We start from the raw sequence: 19,777 nt of genomic DNA on the forward strand, positions 1-19,777 counted from the left end.
TATATGTATTACACATTTATGATACCATTTTGAATTAAATAAAAAAACCAGGAAAAAACAAGGAATTAATTAATTAAAGTATTGATTTATATATACATATATTTTACTATTTATTAATTTGTAAATATTTCCTTTTCATTTATTTTATTAAATAAGATAATTTAATATTATACACATATATGTATATATTTATATATATGTATTTTTTTATTTTTTTTTTAATGCATACTTAATTTTGTTTGTATTTTATTTTATTTATTTTTTTTATTATTACACACATATAATAAAAAAATACATGTATTTTTTAACGATACCAAATAAAAAAAAAAAAAATAAAATAATAAAATAATAAATAATAAAAATAAAGACAATTTTTAGAATATATTATATATTTATGTGTATTAATCTTTTTGTTTTATATATCTTTTACGTAGTCATAATATAAAATAAAAAGAACATATATACATATAATAGTAAACACAACTAGCTATATTCTACATGAAAAAAAAAAAAAAAAAAAGAATATAAAAAAAAAGTGTATATTATAAAACAAGAAAAAATTAAAATATTACAAAATAATATTATTCCGAGTATATTTTTATTTTTTTTTTGTAATTTATTAATTTGTTTATGTTTTTTTCTTTTTTTTCTTTTTTATATTATTTTATTTTTGTACAGATATCTTTAAAAAAATGCTAATGTATAATTTACATATAAATCATTAACCGTTTATATGTAATAAGTGTATTATAATTTACATGTTATATTTATAAGTCATAATTTATCTTTTATTAATTCGCTAATATATATATATATATATATATATATATATTTTTATTTATATATATTTTTATATTTATATTTATATATGATGTACGAATTAAGCAATAAATACATGATTGATGTAAAAAGATGTATAAAAGTATATAGAGCATGTCTTATTTTACATGTCATTCTAGCCATATTACAATTGTTGACCCCTAGACCGTTTTTGTTTCTTTCCCATTTAGTAGTAGTATTTATTGGGATTGATTGTTTTTGTTCATATTTAACATTTAAGTATTTTTGTTTTACTGTTGTAAATATGATATGTGGAATTAGTGACTTTATATGGTTACTTTTCAAATGTATAGGTAAAAATAAATTTCAATGGTTAGATCCTCAACATTATTGGAAAATAATTAATATGGATAATATATTTCTTGAATTTTTATCAACATCATTACACTACATGATTGAAGATAAAGAAAGTGATGAAGAATCACCTCAAAATTTGCAAAAGAAATATGAATATATTAAAAACTTTTTTAAATTACTACCAATACAAAAAAAAACATTTGCATGGAAAATTTATATTGAACTATTTATAATTGTTATAGGAATATTTTTATATTTTATTGGATCATATATTAGTTGGCAGTTATATAAGTATTCTTTAAATTATAATCATAATGATCTTATATTTCCTAATTATCATTATGGTACTTTTAACGATGAAAATAATAAAAACAACCCTTCACCACAAAGTGATTTTATACCTTTTATTGGGCAGCCTTACAGAATATCTGACTTTCTAGAAAAAAATTAAATATCAAAAAAAAAAAAAAAAAAAAAAAAAAAAAAAAAAAAATCAAGGACAACATATATATATATATATATATATATTGTTCTTTTGGCTTATTTTTTTATAAAAATATATGTATCATTTATGTTACATGTATTACATGTTTTTTATATATATTTTTATTTTATAGACATTATATATATATATATTATATATACATGTAAATTTTTATAACATATATAGGATTTTTTTTAAATGTATTATATATACTGACACACCTTATTAATTTGAAACTATATTTAATCATTTGATTACATTAGAATATTTTTTTGTTTTCATCATTTCTCCATTTATTAATTTATTGTTATTTTATTATTTTATTATTTTATTTTTTTTTATTAAAAATTAAAAACGCAAAAAAAAATTCCATCTCATTTGGATATTATAATAATATACTTATGTGTAAGTATATATTTCTGATCACATTTTTCTTTTCTCTTTTATTTTTTCACATATAACTCTAAATAATATGATTTTTAAAAATTGTAGATATATTTATAATATTTTTCATTTCTCCCATTACATATATATATATATATATATATATATATATATATATAATAACTGTAAGTCAAAATAGTTCCTTTTTTTACTTTCATTAAGTTATAGTAAAGAAAACATGAAAAAAAAAAGAAAAAAAAAAAGACATTGAATTATACATGTGTAAGTAATTTTAACCTTATACATAATGAAAAATTCTTTAGTGTCTATTTTTTAATCCTTTTTATATATGTTTTCTTTTTAATATTTCCAAATAATATACTAAGAAAAAAAAAAAAAAAAAAAAAATAGTATGAAAAATCACATATGTCATCAATTCTTAATTAATTTATTCATATCTCTATATTGTATATATAAAAAATTTACAATAATAAGTTCATAGGAATATATATTTAGATCTAATAAAAAATATTTTTTTTTTTTTTTCATTTGTAATAATTATTCATTTTGTAGATCAAAATAAAGAAATTTAAATTCACATTTTATTGTTTATTTTTTAATTTTTAATATATATAATGTTAACTTACATTAATTATACATTCTCTGTGTTATAAACATAAAGAAAAAAAAAAAAAAAAAATATGGAGAAAGATCTTGTAGATGAACCTATTAGTTTAAAGTTTTGTTATGGGATCAATAATTCATTAAGTAGCGTACATATTGTAGAAAGAACAAACAAAAATAAAGAAGACAAGAACAATGTTAAAAATATCAAAAGTGTTGATAGTAATGGGAGAGATGACCATACGTATGATGAAAATATATACCCTTTTAATAATAACGATGAAAAAAAGAACACTAAACATATAATTTACAGCTCAGATAACAATATTGTTTTGTTAGACGGAAAAAAACAAATATTATTTAGAGGACATTTCAATAAAATTTCAAACGTTATAAAAAGTTATAATAATGAATACATTCTTTCATGTGATAAAGGATTGAATTCTTTCATAATATTATGGAAAATAAATGAAACGTCCTTTTTAGATCCCATAAAAAAATTTTATTATAACTGTGAAGAAAATGAAAAAAAAAGAACACATATATATAACAATAAAAAGAAAAATCAAGATGAATATGATATAAATCAAATAAATGATAATACAATAGACAATAGCTCCGAAAATGGTGATGCTATAAATAATAATGTAGGATACGAATGTATAGATATAAGCCATGATAATAGATATATATGTGCATTAACCGAAGAAAAAATATATATAAAATCAAATACAAAGTATGATGATGAAACAGGAGAAAAGGATAAAAATGAAACTAAAACTAAAAATAAACAAGATACATTAATTAAACGAAATAAAGGGAATAAAAAAAATGATATCTATTTTCAATATATTATAATTTTCGATATAAATTCGATAGATCATCCTATCGTATGTACTGATAAAATATTTGGAAAAGACAAACAAACAAAAATTAGATTTAATAAAAAATATGAAATAATTTCTAATAGTTCATCTAAATTGTATATATACAATTTTGAGAAAAAATATAGACAAATAAGTCATTATAGTCCTTCATTATATAAAAGTAATAAAATTAATGAACAATTCATTTTTACAGATACTTGTTTTGTTGAAAATACTACAACATTATTAACAGGTACTACAAATGGATACATAATCGTTTGGGATTATAGTTCTATATTTATAAATAAAACAAAACATAATATTAAACAAAGGGAATATCAAAAATTTTTAGAAATTTCGAAAAATGTATCAATAAATATTCTTCATAGTTATGGAGATTTTATAATTCTTGGATTAAGTGATGGTAGTGTTAAAGTATTCGATAAAGAACTCAAATGTTATGCTTGGTTCGAAAATGATCAAATAGGTTCTATTAAATCAATATCCTTTCAATTATGTGATTTTAAAAAGGATTTCTTTTTATGGAAACCATTCATTATATTTTCCGATAAAAATATTATTAAAAAAATCTATCCAAATAGTTTTAATAATCAAAATAATACTATACATCAAGATCAAGATGTCTTATATAAGACAAATCATGATTCTCCCTATATTCATACACCCACATTTAATGATCCTATTCCTGACAAATATTACCACAACAAGGACGAATTGTATATAAATGAGAATGGTGTTTATAAAGAAAAATCAATTATAAATATAAATAACAGTGAGGTATTTTCTGAGGGAAGTAAGGAGTCTACCATTACAAATAATAGTAAGAGGGATAAGAAAACGTGTATGGATACTCAACATATAAACCAAATTAATTATATGTCATCTAATCAAATGAATAATACACAGACTAATCGAATAGTTTTACATTTTAATAGTTCGAGAATAAGTTGTATTTGTGTTAATCCAATTAACAATGAAAATATAATATATATAGGAAATGAATATGGATTAATTGAGATATTTGATTTTGAGAAGAATGAAAAAGTACATAGCATATATTTAAAAGAGAAAGAAATTGTATCTATGACTTTTACGAATAATGGTAAAATATTGTGTGTCGGTTGTAAATGTGGCTTTGTTCATTTAATAAATTCATTAACCTTTGAAATTTTTTTTAATAGTAAAGATATGAAGTACGAAATTAAATATTTATATTTTAGTGAGGATGATAAGATATTCATTTCTTCTGCAATACATGCAAATATTATAATATATAAAAATGATAGTGAAGATATATATGATTGGAAATATGCATATAAAATTAGTAACAAAAATAATAATAATAATAATAATAATATAACATTTAATGACTTACATATAGTAACACAATCCCTTAGTCAAAATATATATAATATTGTAGCTATAACAGATAATCGTTATATCATTTTTCATTATTATAACTTCAAAAATAATACAGTAAATATTTGTTATATGAATATTGAACAAATTTATGTACCAACTTGTATTTCAGGCAATTTATTTTTTTATAATAGAAATATTATATGTATATGTAATGATGGATCTAAACTTAGATATATGGATTTAGAAACAAAAAAAATAATAAAAACTATACATCTACCATTTAAGGATAAAAAAGTTCAAAAAATGTTACCCCTTGTTATTAATGAACATAAATTTAATAATAATAATAATATTATTTTTGATATAGACAAGGAACAAAATAATACAATAAAATATCAAAATCATTTTGATAAAAGAAATATTTTTTTATTTGTATTAAATGAAAAAATGATTGTATTTACACAAACACCAATTGATGCAAATTGCTTGAGATATATCGGAGGAATTATATGTAGTGGAAATATAAAAGATGTTATATCTAAAAAAAATAATATATTTATATTAAGTAAAAATAAAATATTCTATTATCAAATTCATACAAATATATTAAAAAATAGTATAGATATTCAAAATAATAGTTTACAAACTTTTATTGAACAAATTGGAGGTACAAAAAGTCCTATGTATAATCAAATAATGGACTCATTCTATTATTGTGAAATTCAAAAAAATAAATATGAAAAGAAAAAAGAAAAATATAATATTAAAAAGTTGTTAAATATTTTATCTATAGAATATATATTTGCATCTATAAACATCTTCTTATCTAAATTTGAAATACAAAATATAATACAAGAATATCATTTTTATTATAAATACGTCATAAATGTATTAAAGCAAAATAAGGATTCCATAAATCATGTAATTAATGTACAAGATGGCCAACTCATTAATTTTAAGACAGACGATGATATACTTCTCAATAATATGTACTTTTTGCAAACAAATCACACAAAAGGTAAAAAAAACAAAACAAAATAAAAAAAAATAAAATAAAACAAAACAAAATAAAACAAAACAAAACAAAATAAAATAAAATAAAACAAAACAAAATAAAACAAAACAAAACAAAACAAAACAAAATAGTAATAACAAATATGCAATAATATATATATATATATATATATATATATATATTTATTTATTTATTTATTTATTTATTTTTATTTATTTATTCGTTTATTTTTTTAGACATTTCTGGACTAAATATCTCAAATTCTGAAAAATCCATTTTAGCTAAAAATTCTATGCCCAAAAATTTAAAAAAAGAAGACAGTGATTCATATACAAATAATATAAACCAAATTAATCATAATAACATTACGAAGGAAAACCAAGAGGACTTTCAAAATACAGATATTACTAAAGAGTGTGAAAATATATATTTCAATATTAATGCATTTATTTATACATATTTTAATTATATAACAGAAGAAAATACAGATACTGAAAAAATTATTGAAGATATTATAAGTTATTACAAAAATGATAATAAAAAAGAAAAATTGTCATTCAGTGATCTTTTAAATATATTAAATAACAATGGAGAAATTATGGACCAAATGGAGTTTAAAAGAATATTTCAAATTTTTACAAAAAAAGATGAATCATTTGATGAAAATGATTTCCTAAATATGGATACATTGAAAGAAATGATAGAATAAATAAATCAAATATATGTATATATATATATATATATATATATAAAATAATAAAAAAAAAATATAAAAAAAATTACAGGTAATTATTAAATTTCCTTTTTCATAATCCTGCATTGCTATCCCTTGGAATTTCTATATCTGTAGTAAAATCATACTCAATTGTTGGTATGACCCCAGATATAAATTTTAACAAAAACAAGAGATACAAATCATGCCTAAAACAAAATACATACATATACACATTTATTCTCTTTTTTATTCTTTTTGTTACATAAGAAAAAATATATATATATATATTTTATTTTAATTTTTATTTTCACATTATCACATTTTTGTTATATTATTTGTTTATTACCTTGGTTCTTTTTCTTCACTTATCCAATTATTAACAACATTCAAAATTGCCTCTGCGTGCCTTAAAAATGAAAACATTAAAAATAATTATAATCAAAGAAAGAAAAAAAAAAAAAAAAAAATTACATGTTGTACATTTAAATAAAAAAAAAATATATATTTCTTAATTACTTGCATGGATGTATAGAAGCTGTCATAACACCAGTACACGGATGAGGATCATACTAAATTAAAAAAAAAAAAAAAAAAAAAAAAAATATTTTCTTCTATAAGTAGGATACTAAAAAAATACAATCATATAGCATTATAAAAAATACAATATTATTTTTATCTTAACCGTGACTGTTTTATAACTATAATCTGATAATATGTCCTCAAAAATTTCCTCTGATTTTAAAGGATCACCATTCTATATTAAAACAAAAATAAATTATATATTATATAAAAAAGTGTATAGATGAATACATACATACATATATATATATATATATGTATACCTCATTATATCCAAAGAGCCATATTCGAGGTGTTTGATAATATTTATCGTACGTTATACTAACATCATACGTACGTATTTTCATAAGATCTATATAAACATATATATATATATATATATATATATATATATAAAATAAGAATAATATAAAGGATTTGAACAAATGAAACATACTATATAAATCTATTACATATTTAAACAAGTAAAGTTTTTAATTATTATAATAAAATTATTTTTAAAAGAATTACTATCATGCAACATATTCTTAGAGTAACAACTTGTACTATTTATTGATGCAGGATCATGTTCCTATCAAAAAAAATATATTAATATGTCAATAAATAAATATATATATATATATATATATATATATATATATGTACATATAATTCATTTATCATTATACTATATTTATATTTCATTATATTTCTTATATTTTTATTTTACTTTAATAAGGTTATTTTCCATATAGAAATTGTTTATATCAATTGCTTCATCGCAATTATCGTCTTCTTCTTCCTCTTCATAATTATAAATCTATTAAATTTTATATAAAATAAGAACATATATATTATAAATCGTTTATCATATATATATATATATTTTTTTTTTTTTTTTTTTTTTTTTTTTCCTTTTGTACATTTTGTACATTTTGTACATTTTTGTCATTAATTGTGTATTCACTATTAGGTAAATCTACCAAAAGAAAAAAAAAAAAAAAAAAAACATAATTATATTATAAAGATGTATAAATTATAATATTTAATATACTTATTCAAAAGATATTTTGATGAAGTAATAGATATATATTATTATAATATTGTGAATAACATATTATTTATTATTATTTTTTATTATTACATTCATATATATCTGTGGGATTGTTATCTTCTTCATAACTTGGGAGTAACCAATCATTATCTACAATTTTCTATTTAAGATAAAAAGATTAATGGAATTAAATTATACATATAAATATATACCAAAATATATATATATATATATATATTTTTTCTGGTATATTACCAAATCGTGGACTATATTATTAAGGTCTTTTATGCGCTGTTTACATGGAACATTTTTGGTAATTAAAAATTGTTTGTTTTCTGGTAAATATGGTACTACTCTATCTTTATCAGCTTCTTGCCTAAAAAATAATGAATAATTTATATATGGATATACAATTAAATATATCAATATCTTTCACAAAGACATAAAAATTTGCTCCTATAATATTATTTCCATATCTACATAAATTTTATTTATTTATTTTTTTTTTTTTTTTTTTTTTTTTTTTTCACCATTCCCATGTTTTAAATTTATAGACTAAAAAGTCTCCAGAATCAACAAATTCTGAGGGAGTTAGAGTACCTAAATTATAAATAAATAGATTATAAATAATTTTTCGTTCATATATTAAAATAATTTTGCTTTTATATTATAAATACTTAATCTAAGTTATAAATGATTACTATTATATACATGTTATAATTTACAACTTTATAATAAATACACATACATACATACATAAATAAATATATATATTTTATTAAGAAATAATATATTTATTTTTTTATATAATTTATACCATTTTGAATAAAAGTAGATGTATTATTAACTGTTTTAAAATATGAATACAGCTTTCGGCAAGTATCTCCTATTTTATGTTTGACATTTATTTGGTCACTCATTTTATAATTTAAAATAATGAAACTTCTTTCTATTTTCTTTATTAAATGTGAATATAAAATTATAATAATATATAATAAGAAATTAAATATATATATATATATGTCAGACCATTTTTTATTTACTGAAAAATATACACATGTTTAATTATATTTCATTACATATATACATAATATTTTAAATAACGAATTAATGGTGGGCTACATATGTACTATTTGAACAACCCATTTACATTTTATAATTAATATTTTATTTTTACACAATATAAAAAAAAAAAAAAAAAAATTGCACATATATATATATATATATATATATAATACATATCAATATTATTATTATAATATATAAAAATAAAAAAAAGACGTCAGATTTGTATAAATTAAAATTATAATTTCTTTTAAGTATGAACCATTTAAAATGTTCCTCCTTTTAAGACTAATAAAAAAAAAAAAATTTGAATACGTGAATATAAATAAATTGAAAAGCTTAATATTTAAAAGAATAAATCATTTTAAATATATATGATCATTTGTATATTTATTTATTTATTTTATTTTATTTTATAATTACATTTGTATTGTAATATATAGATAGAGAAATATTTAAAATATTCCCTTAGCAAAATTTATTTTCTGTTCATTTTTAATTTCGCATAATATAAATTTACACAAAAAAAAAAAAAAAAAAACAATATATAATAATATTACATTTATATTATTTATTTTATTATATTGTATTATTTTTTCCTTCTTTTTATAATATATTTTAACAGAAAAGATATATATATATAAATTGTTCAAAAGTAAAGAAATTTTTTTTTATTTTTTAAATAATATAAAATTTCCCTTTTACTAGTAATTATCTTATTTTTATTTATTTGTTGAGTATTATTACTTCTTTTTTTTTTAAGCCCATATGTAATAGTTTATTATATATTAAATATTTTATTTACGTATAAGTAAATGACCTTATTAAAAATATATATAAAATAATATTTTACTTAATAATATTTAAGTATTATATATAAATATATTATATATATATAATATTTTTTTTTAATTATACTTTTATATGGTGAATGCCATTTATTCATATATTATAATTACAAATTTACCTATAAATAAAAATAGAAGAAAAAAAAAAAAAATAGCCACATATATTTAATATATATATATATAATTTATATATTAAAATTTAGAATAAAAATTTCATTAATAATTTATTCTAATAATATATATATATATATAATCATTTTTATATTAATATATAAATATATATTTATAATATTATATTATATTATATTATTTTATTTATTCTTTTAAATAATTTATATATTTAAAAATAAAAGATGTTACATTTTAATTTATAAAATGGTATAAACGTAATAGATCCATAATTTTAAAATAATATTTTAAACCTTTGAATTTATATATTATTATAATATATATATAAGAGAAATCGAAAGAAATGAAAAGGATTGTTATGAAGAATATTTATGAAAATATTATTATATAAAAAAATAGAACTTTTAAAGCTCAGTATAATTTCCTGTAACAAAGATATATCCAAATATATATATATATATATATATATATATATATTATATATACTACTACGAAAGTTTAAGAATATTATTACAATTTTTTATAGCTATTTTAATTATATAAATTTGAAATAATTTTAGTTTCATAAAAAAAAAAAAAAAGAGCAGAAAATTTGTATACGAGTTCATTTTTTTTATTACCCTTCAGAAAAGCAGATACTTTGAAAAATAAAATATATGTAAATATTATAGCTTTTACTTTAGCAATCCATAATATTATAATATAACCAAGTGAATACACATAAAGTAAGGATTCGAAGAAAAAAGATGTCGGGGGTAATAAAATATTTCCGATTCTGAGTTTATAAGTATATATATAAGAACAATTATGTGAACAAATTAATCAAAAAAATATATATATATATATATATATATTATTTTATTTTTGTTCATATAATTTTTTTTTTTTTTTTTTTTACCATTATGGTGTATTTTAATAAATATATAAATTTTTTTTTTTTTTTTTTCTTTTTTTGACAACCAAGATATAATATTTTTTGTATGTCTGAATATTATAAAATTTTTTCTCTATTTAATATTTGAACATTTTTAACTGACTTAATTCTTAAAATTTTTTATGTGTATGTATGTGTATATATATATATATATATATATTTTTAATATTTTATTAAAAATAAAAATTTGACATAAAACAGAACAAAATTAATATTCTAATATAACTTATAAAGTAAAAAAAGGAAATTATAATATGAAAAAAGAACATAAAAAATATATATAAATATATCTTTATATATATTTGTGTATATATTTTATCTTAAAATGTATATGGAGAAAAAAAGTATGAACAATGGAAAATATTTCAATAGAGAATATCAATGTCAATGAAATTCATAATAAAAAAAGGAAACAAAATGTAGTTCAAAAAAAAAATACAAGTAATCATGAGATGATAAATACGTCCACAGATATAGTTATATGTGGTGAAAATCACAAACCTAAAGAATTAATAAAAAGGACAAAAAAAAAAAGTAAAATATCAAATGCAGGAAATATGGAAATTTCTCAAGAAAATGATGAGGGAAAAAATAGTTTATCATTAGAAGGTTATTTAAAGAATGGGGATAATATAGATGATGTTTATAATTATAATTCTAGTAATAATAATGAAGAAGATGAAAAAAATGTAGATATAATAAATAATGATTATAAAACAAAAGATGATACAAATAATATTCTAATACTTAACAATAATAATAATAATAATAATAATAAATTGAATAGTATCTTACCCCAAGATAACAGTGATGATAATAAAAGTATAAATATTTGTGAAGATGGTAATATAAATAATGAAAATAAAAAAAAAAAAAATAATAAAGAAATTATATCCGAATTAAAGAATACTCTTAATATTGTTGAAAATTCAAATGCTCAACATAATATTGAAGGTTTAAATAAAGAAGAAATTACTATGCTTGATTCATGGTATTTTGCTAATAAGATGAAAATTATTCCATACTTATTTGACGATAAACCCATACATATAAATTTATTGAATTCGTTATATATGTTACATCCATATTTTAAAAACCATAAGACAAAAATTATAATATATTTAAGGTTTGTAAAAAATAAATATCAAAATATTATAAAGAAGAATAGTGAAAAATATAATAATCAAACAATAGAAATCGAATGTAAGGCAACCATGTTAAAGATATTAGGAAATAAAATTGAAAATTTTAAAGATATTCAATATATGGATAAAGTTATTACCTTAATACAAAATGAAAATTCTTATATTAATATCAAATATTTTTTCCTTTTTATTTTAGATGTATCTAATGATTATATAATATATGAAAATTTTTTACAACAAAATGGATTATTATGTATAAAAAATATTTTACATAATATTGCTGAGAAAAAAATTATAAAAAAAAATATACCTTTATTAATTATATTATTGAACTTTCTGAAAAATTTAAATATTAATCTCAATCATTTAAAAACAACCCTTATCGGCATACCTATAAATTTCATAGCAAGGAATAAAATAGATGAACAAAATAATTTGGATTACGTCACAGATAATAGCAAAGTTATACAACTAGCAAAAGAGTTAATAAATAAATGGAAATTAATAAGAGACCAAGCTTTAAATAACAATAATAATAATAATAATAATGAAAATCAAAATGATCAGAATGGCCAAATAGAAATTGTAAATATTAACAAAGTAGAAAAAGATATAGAAGAAGCACAAAAAGAAAATGCAAATAATAATAATAATAATAATAATTTTATGTCTAATATGATTAATGCTACAACAAATCATCATATAAACATTATAAATGATACTAAACCAAAATCAAATAAAAAATCAGCCAATTCGGTTTCAAAAAATGAAAATAAAAATATCATGCTTGAAATTATTGATAATATAAATGAAGAATATGAAAAAAAAAAAAAAAGACATTTGGAATATAAAAAAGCCAAAATTGAAGGTAAAATTAAAAAATTCAGTGCTCTAAAAAATAGTACAGAAATAAAAAAAAAAACAGAAAATCTATTAATCAATTTAAGTAAGGATAACTTGATTCGTCCCCATAGTGATAATAATAATAATAACAATAATAATAATAGAATTCATTCTAACCCTATGATTAATAATAATATTTTGTCTCATAATATGAATGGAATGGATTATAATGGTATATATTCCAATGATAGAAAAAATTATAATAATAATAATAATATTATTAATAATGAACATTTAAGCAGAGATATATACAATGATGGTATGGCTAGTTCGTATAATCATATGAACAAAAATGTTCATTCACAAAATTATACAAGGATGGGAGATCATTCCATGGATTCTCCAAACTATATGAATAAATATAATATGAATAATAGACATAATTCAAACGAGGCATCAACAAATAGGCAACCCTTTCCTCAGTATGGTCCAATAAATACACCACCATCCATAAATAAAAAAAATGCTCACAGTAATAATAATAATAATAATAATAATAATAAATATATTAATGATAATTATTATAATAACAATAGTATGATTCCTAATAAATATAGTCCAGATGGTAGATATTCACCATCCAACCTTCACACAAAACAATTTCAGAATGAAAAATATGGTAACGTTTCTCCACATATAAATGATCCCTTAATAAATAAAAATAACTATGAGAGACATAATTATAATCCTTCGAATCGTCACACGTATGACCGAAAAAGCAATGAAAAGAATTATAAGCCATCCAAATTTTCAACAAAAAGAACAAACAAATTTACATATGATGAATCACCATTTGATAATAATATAAATGTAAAAGATGCAAAACAAAATATAAAAGATCCCTTTGAATATTATTCTAATAATAATATGCAGAAGGAACCATATAAAAATAATAAAAAATTAGAAATAGAAAATATAAGAAATCTACTTAATATTGATGCAAATGTGTCTTCACAGCAATATGATAATAATGATATAAATGAACAAATGAATATACAAACAATGAAGAATGATAATAATTTTAAAAATTCAAAACAAAAGCGTATCATGGAACAGTTTGAAAGTCTGAATTTATTACTCAACGGCAGTAATATTAATAATAACAACAACAATAATAATAATAATAATAACAATAATAATAATAATAATAATAATAATAATAATAATAATATGGATGAACCATTAGATAGTTCCTTAGATGATATTTTTTCATTCTTTAAAAAGTTTGAAAATGTTCAAGAAAATTATCAAATTAATAAAAGTGATTTTATTTATCCAGCTAGCATATTTCAAGATAGTGAAATAAAAAAAAATGATATTATTATAACATTTAAATATGATAGTCATGATAATATTCCAATATATATAAAATATAATACACCATCAAATAAAAATATGATCAACACCAAATTTTCAAATAATAATTATCCAAACCAATTAAACAATACAGAACCATATAATAATATGGATCGAGATCATATTATAAAAAATTCAAATCAAAATTTTAATATATTACCATTATCTGAATTATTTCATCAATCAAACATAAATGAATTAAAATTGCCTCCTATCATGCCACCTATATTACCTAATTTAAATAATTCACAAAATATTATACCACCTATAATGTTTCCTTATAACAATTCTAATGATTATACTAATACAAATATAAATTCTGCATTTTCATCAGATAATATTTCGTATAACAATAACAGCTCCATAAATGAATTTGTTAAAATTTTTGATGAGGGAATCCAAAAAATTTTACTTAAAAATAAAGACGTAATAAATAAATATATATAAAAAAACAAATATATAAAATAAAAAAATATATATATATACATTATTTTTGTATACCTCAAAAATGAATATGAATATATGTATTATATATATATATATATATGTATGTATAAATTTTTCTTTTAATAGTTAGCTAACTTGTTAATGAATAAACCAGATGTTGTACAAAAAATGTTGAAAGGACCACAGTATATTAACGTAAGTTTATATCAATTAGTACGTGGAATATATATATATATATATGTGTATACATCAATTTTAACACATTTACTTATTTATTTAAAAATTTTTTTTTTTTTTTTTAGGAGGCCTTATCGTCTTTAGAGAACGAATTAAAAAATTGGAATAGATAATAATGAACAATATTATATATAAAATATAATTTATATACATATATCCATTTATCTTTTAAAATGCGTTTATTTTTACATATGTATATTATTAAAAAATATAACATATATTATTAATTTATTTATTTTATTTTATTTTATTTTATTTTATTTTATTTTGTTTTAATTTTTAATTTTTAATTTTTTTTTTTTTTTTTTTTTTTTTTTGTACTACTATGATTATTTTTTTCATTTTCTATTTCCCTTCATTTTTAACTAATTTGTAAATGCTTATAAACAAATAAAAAATTATATAAAATTATATCCAAAATGGATATTTAAATAAAATATATTAGAAATAAATGTAAAATTTTATGTACATATATTTATATAATAATTAATGGGTTTTTCTCACATATGAATAAGTTTTTATATTATCAGTTTTGAAAAAACAAAAAAAAAAAAAAAAAAAAAAAAATTACAAAAAATTAGAATCTTTTTTTTTTTAAAATATAGAATAATAAAAAATAAAAAAAATAAAAATGAAATAAAAAAAAAAAATAACATAAAATACAAACATATAACTATTAAAATGTATATATTATAAATATGTTATTATTTCTTAGAAAATAATATATTATCATACACTCAATTATTTCTTTATTCCTATGTCACTAAATTATACTCTCTTCTTATTTTCTTTGCTTCGCCTTATAATAATTCCTCATCCATACTTTGATTGGAATTTATTGAATATGAATTAATATTCTTATTGTCTTCTTGAATTTGTATATTACTTAATAATTCAGTATCCTCCATTTTACAGAATTTATCATCTTCTTTATCATCTTCTTTATCATCTTCTTTATCATCTTCCTTATTATATTCCTTATTATCCTCCTTGTTATTTTCCTTATTATCATCCTTATTATTTTCCTTATTAATTTCCTTATTATCTTCCTTCTGGTTCACGTTTTTATTTTTGCTTTCTTCCGTCAGAAAAATTTTACCATTTTGATCAAAATTTTGAATATCTTTTTCTAACTCTTCATTAAATTGTTTAATAAAAATATCTTCAACCTTATCATATCCGATTTCTTTTATTTCTTCTACAATATTTAGATCAATTAACGTTTTTAAAGTATTATAATTTTTGGTACTTCCAATAGTGTTCACTTTATCAAATATTTTTTCACATTCAACCGCTTTATCATAATCAGGGAAATATTCAGGATTTTCTTCAGGATTTAACAAGTTGACTGGTATATTAGGATAGACTTTATTTAGGTGTTCTTTCCATTTCTTTAATATGGTTGGTAGTAAGGATGGTTTGTATACTCTTGAAAAGAATGCAGCATAAGCAAAATTATTATTAGATAATAAGATATGTATACATTTATTAATTTTATGTAGTAAAAAATAACAAATAAAAGCAATATTAAATTTTTGGTGATTTAAGCACATTTGTCCTAATTCTTCTATTCCTATTTTATCTCCAAGTGTTGATAAAATTATTAATAATGAAGAAAAGTCATTTGTTTTTTTATAACAATATATAGCCATAGGTATATCATTATATACTAAAGCAGTATCTCCTAATTTTTTATATTTATTATGTACAAATGAATCATTTTCTTTTCTTTCTAATTCATTAATGATATCTACACATAATTGTAAATTTCCAATTGATAAAGATAATTCAAATTTCTTTTCTAAATCATTACAAATATTTAATGCTTTATTTTTATATCCCATTTTTTCTAAGAATAAACTTAATTTATTATATAAAGATTCTGGTATATTTTTCATAATATTATCTGCTGCTATAAAATCTTGACCCATTATATATTTCTGATATTGTAAATATGTTATTGGTAAAAAGAAACTATAAAAATTAAAATTTTTATCTAATAAAAATATACGATCATATTCATATACATAACCACAAATATATAAATATTTATCAATATATGCATATATATCAATAAATTTCTTAGTATAAATATATAATCTTAAATTTTTCGATATATAAAGAAAACTATCATATATCCATATACCACTTTCTATTGATTCATTAATTTCACTTTCTAATTGGAAATAATTTTCTTCATCCATTTTATTTTCTACATGTTGTGGATGATTTATATTTCTATTTTGTACCCCAATCAATTCAATATTTCCATTATTATTACTATTATTATTATTATTTATAGTATCATTATTTTTGTTTATATTATCTTTTGATAAGTTTCCATCAGAATTCAAATAATTTAATATATATATACTATCTTCTGTTGATATAGCTACATATGTACCAGAATCATTCCAGAACACATTTTTCACATTAATGTCAATTTTTCTTATTAAAGAATAATCACTCCAATCATAAAAACAAATAAAATTATTTGATTTAACACCTAATAAGTATCCTCCAAATAATTGCGTTATAGTATATGGTGTCTGAAAGATATGATGAGATGTAAAGTCTTTATATATACTTACTTTATTCCCCTCATCTTTTATAGCATAATCTCCTGTATGAGACCATACAAAAAAAGAGCTTTTTCCATATGCTTTATTTCTTAATACTTGAGATGTATATATATTAAATTCATGATGTCCATTTACACATATAAATCTTCCACTTGGATGGAATGATACATTAGTTGGATAAAAATCACAATTTCCTAATTCTTTTTTATTTACTTTATATATGTCTCCGTCATTATAATTTTCTTCTTGTACATTTTGTAAATTAATAATAAAAATATCTGTATTTTTTATATATATAATCTTATTTTTAAACATTGTATATATAGGAACATCCGAACCTATTTGTATAACAACTAAACCTTCATCATAACCTATACATAAATCATTCTTTGTCTTTTTAGCGCATAAGGACCAACATCTATCCATATTATAATTTAATGTGCTTTCTAATTTAAACATTGAACTATTCCATATCTTTACATTACAATCTTCAGATGAAGAAAGTATAATTGGCAAATTACTATGATATATTACACAAGATATATTTTGTGTATGACCACTTAATACTTGTATACATTGCTTTGTATGATAATCCCATATACGAATAGTTTTGTCATCACTACCACTAATAATATAAGAAGTTTCTCCAGAACATGAATAATCAATACAATTAACACCTTTGGTGTGACCAGATAAAGTAAAATGAGGTTTTGTTACTACAGATGTATTGTTTTGTACACCCCATATTTTAATAGTTTTATCTAAAGAAGCTGAAGCAAATATATATGTATCCTTAGGATTAAATTTACACATCATAACATAATGAATATGATTTTCAAACGAACATAATTTCTCAAAATTATTTTCATAATCATATAATTTTATAGTCATATCATCTGAACTTGTTAATATATAAGGTAAAGTCTGATGAACTTCAATATATCTAATATAATCTGTATGATCTTCAAAAGATTTTATTTTTTCAAAAGTATTATAATTATAAACTCTTATAGTCATATCATCACCACCACATATTATCCATTGTTTTTTCTCAATAAATTTAGCACATCTTATAGGAAATACAGAAACCTCAATATTCTTTATTGTATTCTGATTCACATAATCAAATATAACTAACTTACCACTATATAACGAAGCCAATATCCAATTCTCACTCTCATGAATATCAACACATTTTACTTTACCAATCCGTGAATTTAATTTCTTCTTTATATCTAAATTAAGTGGCATTTCTTAAAAAAAAAAAAAAAAGAAGATAAATAAAAAAAAAAAAAAAAAAAAAAAAAATACATATATATATATATATATATATATAATATATATATAATTGTTGAATGGTCAATTTGATCAATATCACTTAAAATTAATACAATACAAAATAAAATTCAAACATAAAAAAATATATTGTATATATTTATATATTCATATTAAAATCATTTTCCTTTTTATATTTATATTATACATATATTTCTATTATTTTTTTATTTTATGTATCCCATATATATCATAAAATATGAGAAACATTATAAATTCATATTTGCATTGTTTTAATGTCAAATGAAAATAAATAAATATGAATATATTATAAATAAATAAATAAATATATATATATATATATAATATAATATTTTAAATATATCCAAAATGATATTTAATAAAAGAATTCTTTCATAATATATTTTTTATTTTATATAAAAAACAAAATAAAAATAAAACATAATAAAAAATAAAATAAAATAAAATAAATTTTAATAAAAAAAATTGAAACATTTATATAATATATACATTTTATATATTTCATATAAAAAAATATTTATTATTATTATCTACATTACTTTTATATATAAATTAATAATAATTTTAAAAAATATAATATATCCATACATTGTA

At 18.5% G+C, this 19,777-nt stretch overlaps 5 protein-coding genes across 7 annotated transcripts; 3 read left to right on the plus strand and 2 right to left on the minus strand.

The window, feature by feature from the left end:
- Nucleotides 1-868: 868 nt before the first annotated feature.
- On the plus strand, nt 869-1,588 carry PF3D7_0905500 (conserved protein, unknown function; the record flags this gene model as incomplete). The annotated part of the gene is made up of 1 exon (XM_001351893.1): nt 869-1,588. One exon carries the CDS (start codon nt 869-871, stop codon nt 1,586-1,588), a length of 720 nt encoding a protein of 239 aa, XP_001351929.1.
- A 1,118-nt stretch (nt 1,589-2,706) lies between these two features.
- PF3D7_0905600 (WD repeat-containing protein 66, putative) lies at nt 2,707-6,602 on the plus strand (the record flags this gene model as incomplete). Its single annotated transcript, XM_001351894.1, has 2 exons — nt 2,707-5,896; nt 6,130-6,602. 2 exons carry the CDS (start codon nt 2,707-2,709, stop codon nt 6,600-6,602), a joined length of 3,663 nt encoding a protein of 1,220 aa, XP_001351930.1.
- A 97-nt stretch (nt 6,603-6,699) lies between these two features.
- PF3D7_0905700.1 (autophagy-related protein 3, putative) lies at nt 6,700-9,140 on the minus strand (the record flags this gene model as incomplete). 3 transcript variants are annotated; one of them, XM_002808869.1, is made up of 12 exons in its annotated part: nt 6,700-6,814; nt 6,955-7,014; nt 7,125-7,177; nt 7,291-7,362; nt 7,451-7,539; nt 7,698-7,758; nt 7,897-7,986; nt 8,108-8,145; nt 8,311-8,380; nt 8,476-8,596; nt 8,751-8,820; nt 9,038-9,140. In XM_002808869.1, 12 exons carry the CDS (start codon nt 9,138-9,140, stop codon nt 6,700-6,702), a joined length of 942 nt encoding a protein of 313 aa, XP_002808915.1. The 3 variants fall into 3 exon arrangements, with proteins under 3 accessions (XP_002808915.1, XP_024329011.1, XP_024329012.1); XM_024473188.1 differs by having other exon boundaries at nt 8,090-8,145; XM_024473189.1 differs by lacking the exons at nt 6,700-6,814; nt 6,955-7,014; nt 7,125-7,177; ... (2 more) ...; nt 7,698-7,758; nt 8,108-8,145 and having other exon boundaries at nt 7,979-7,986.
- Nucleotides 9,141-11,549: 2,409 nt separating this feature from the next.
- PF3D7_0905800 (conserved Plasmodium protein, unknown function) lies at nt 11,550-15,397 on the plus strand (the record flags this gene model as incomplete). Its single annotated transcript, XM_001351896.1, has 3 exons — nt 11,550-15,026; nt 15,174-15,242; nt 15,350-15,397. 3 exons carry the CDS (start codon nt 11,550-11,552, stop codon nt 15,395-15,397), a joined length of 3,594 nt encoding a protein of 1,197 aa, XP_001351932.1.
- A 687-nt stretch (nt 15,398-16,084) lies between these two features.
- Nucleotides 16,085-19,117, minus strand: PF3D7_0905900 (coatomer subunit beta, putative; the record flags this gene model as incomplete). The annotated part of the gene is made up of 1 exon (XM_001351897.1): nt 16,085-19,117. One exon carries the CDS (start codon nt 19,115-19,117, stop codon nt 16,085-16,087), a length of 3,033 nt encoding a protein of 1,010 aa, XP_001351933.1.
- Nucleotides 19,118-19,777: the final 660 nt, after the last annotated feature.

Source organism: Plasmodium falciparum (genome assembly GCF_000002765.6).
Source record: "Plasmodium falciparum 3D7 genome assembly, chromosome: 9".
NCBI classification, from domain to species: Eukaryota; Apicomplexa; class Aconoidasida; order Haemosporida; family Plasmodiidae; genus Plasmodium; species Plasmodium falciparum.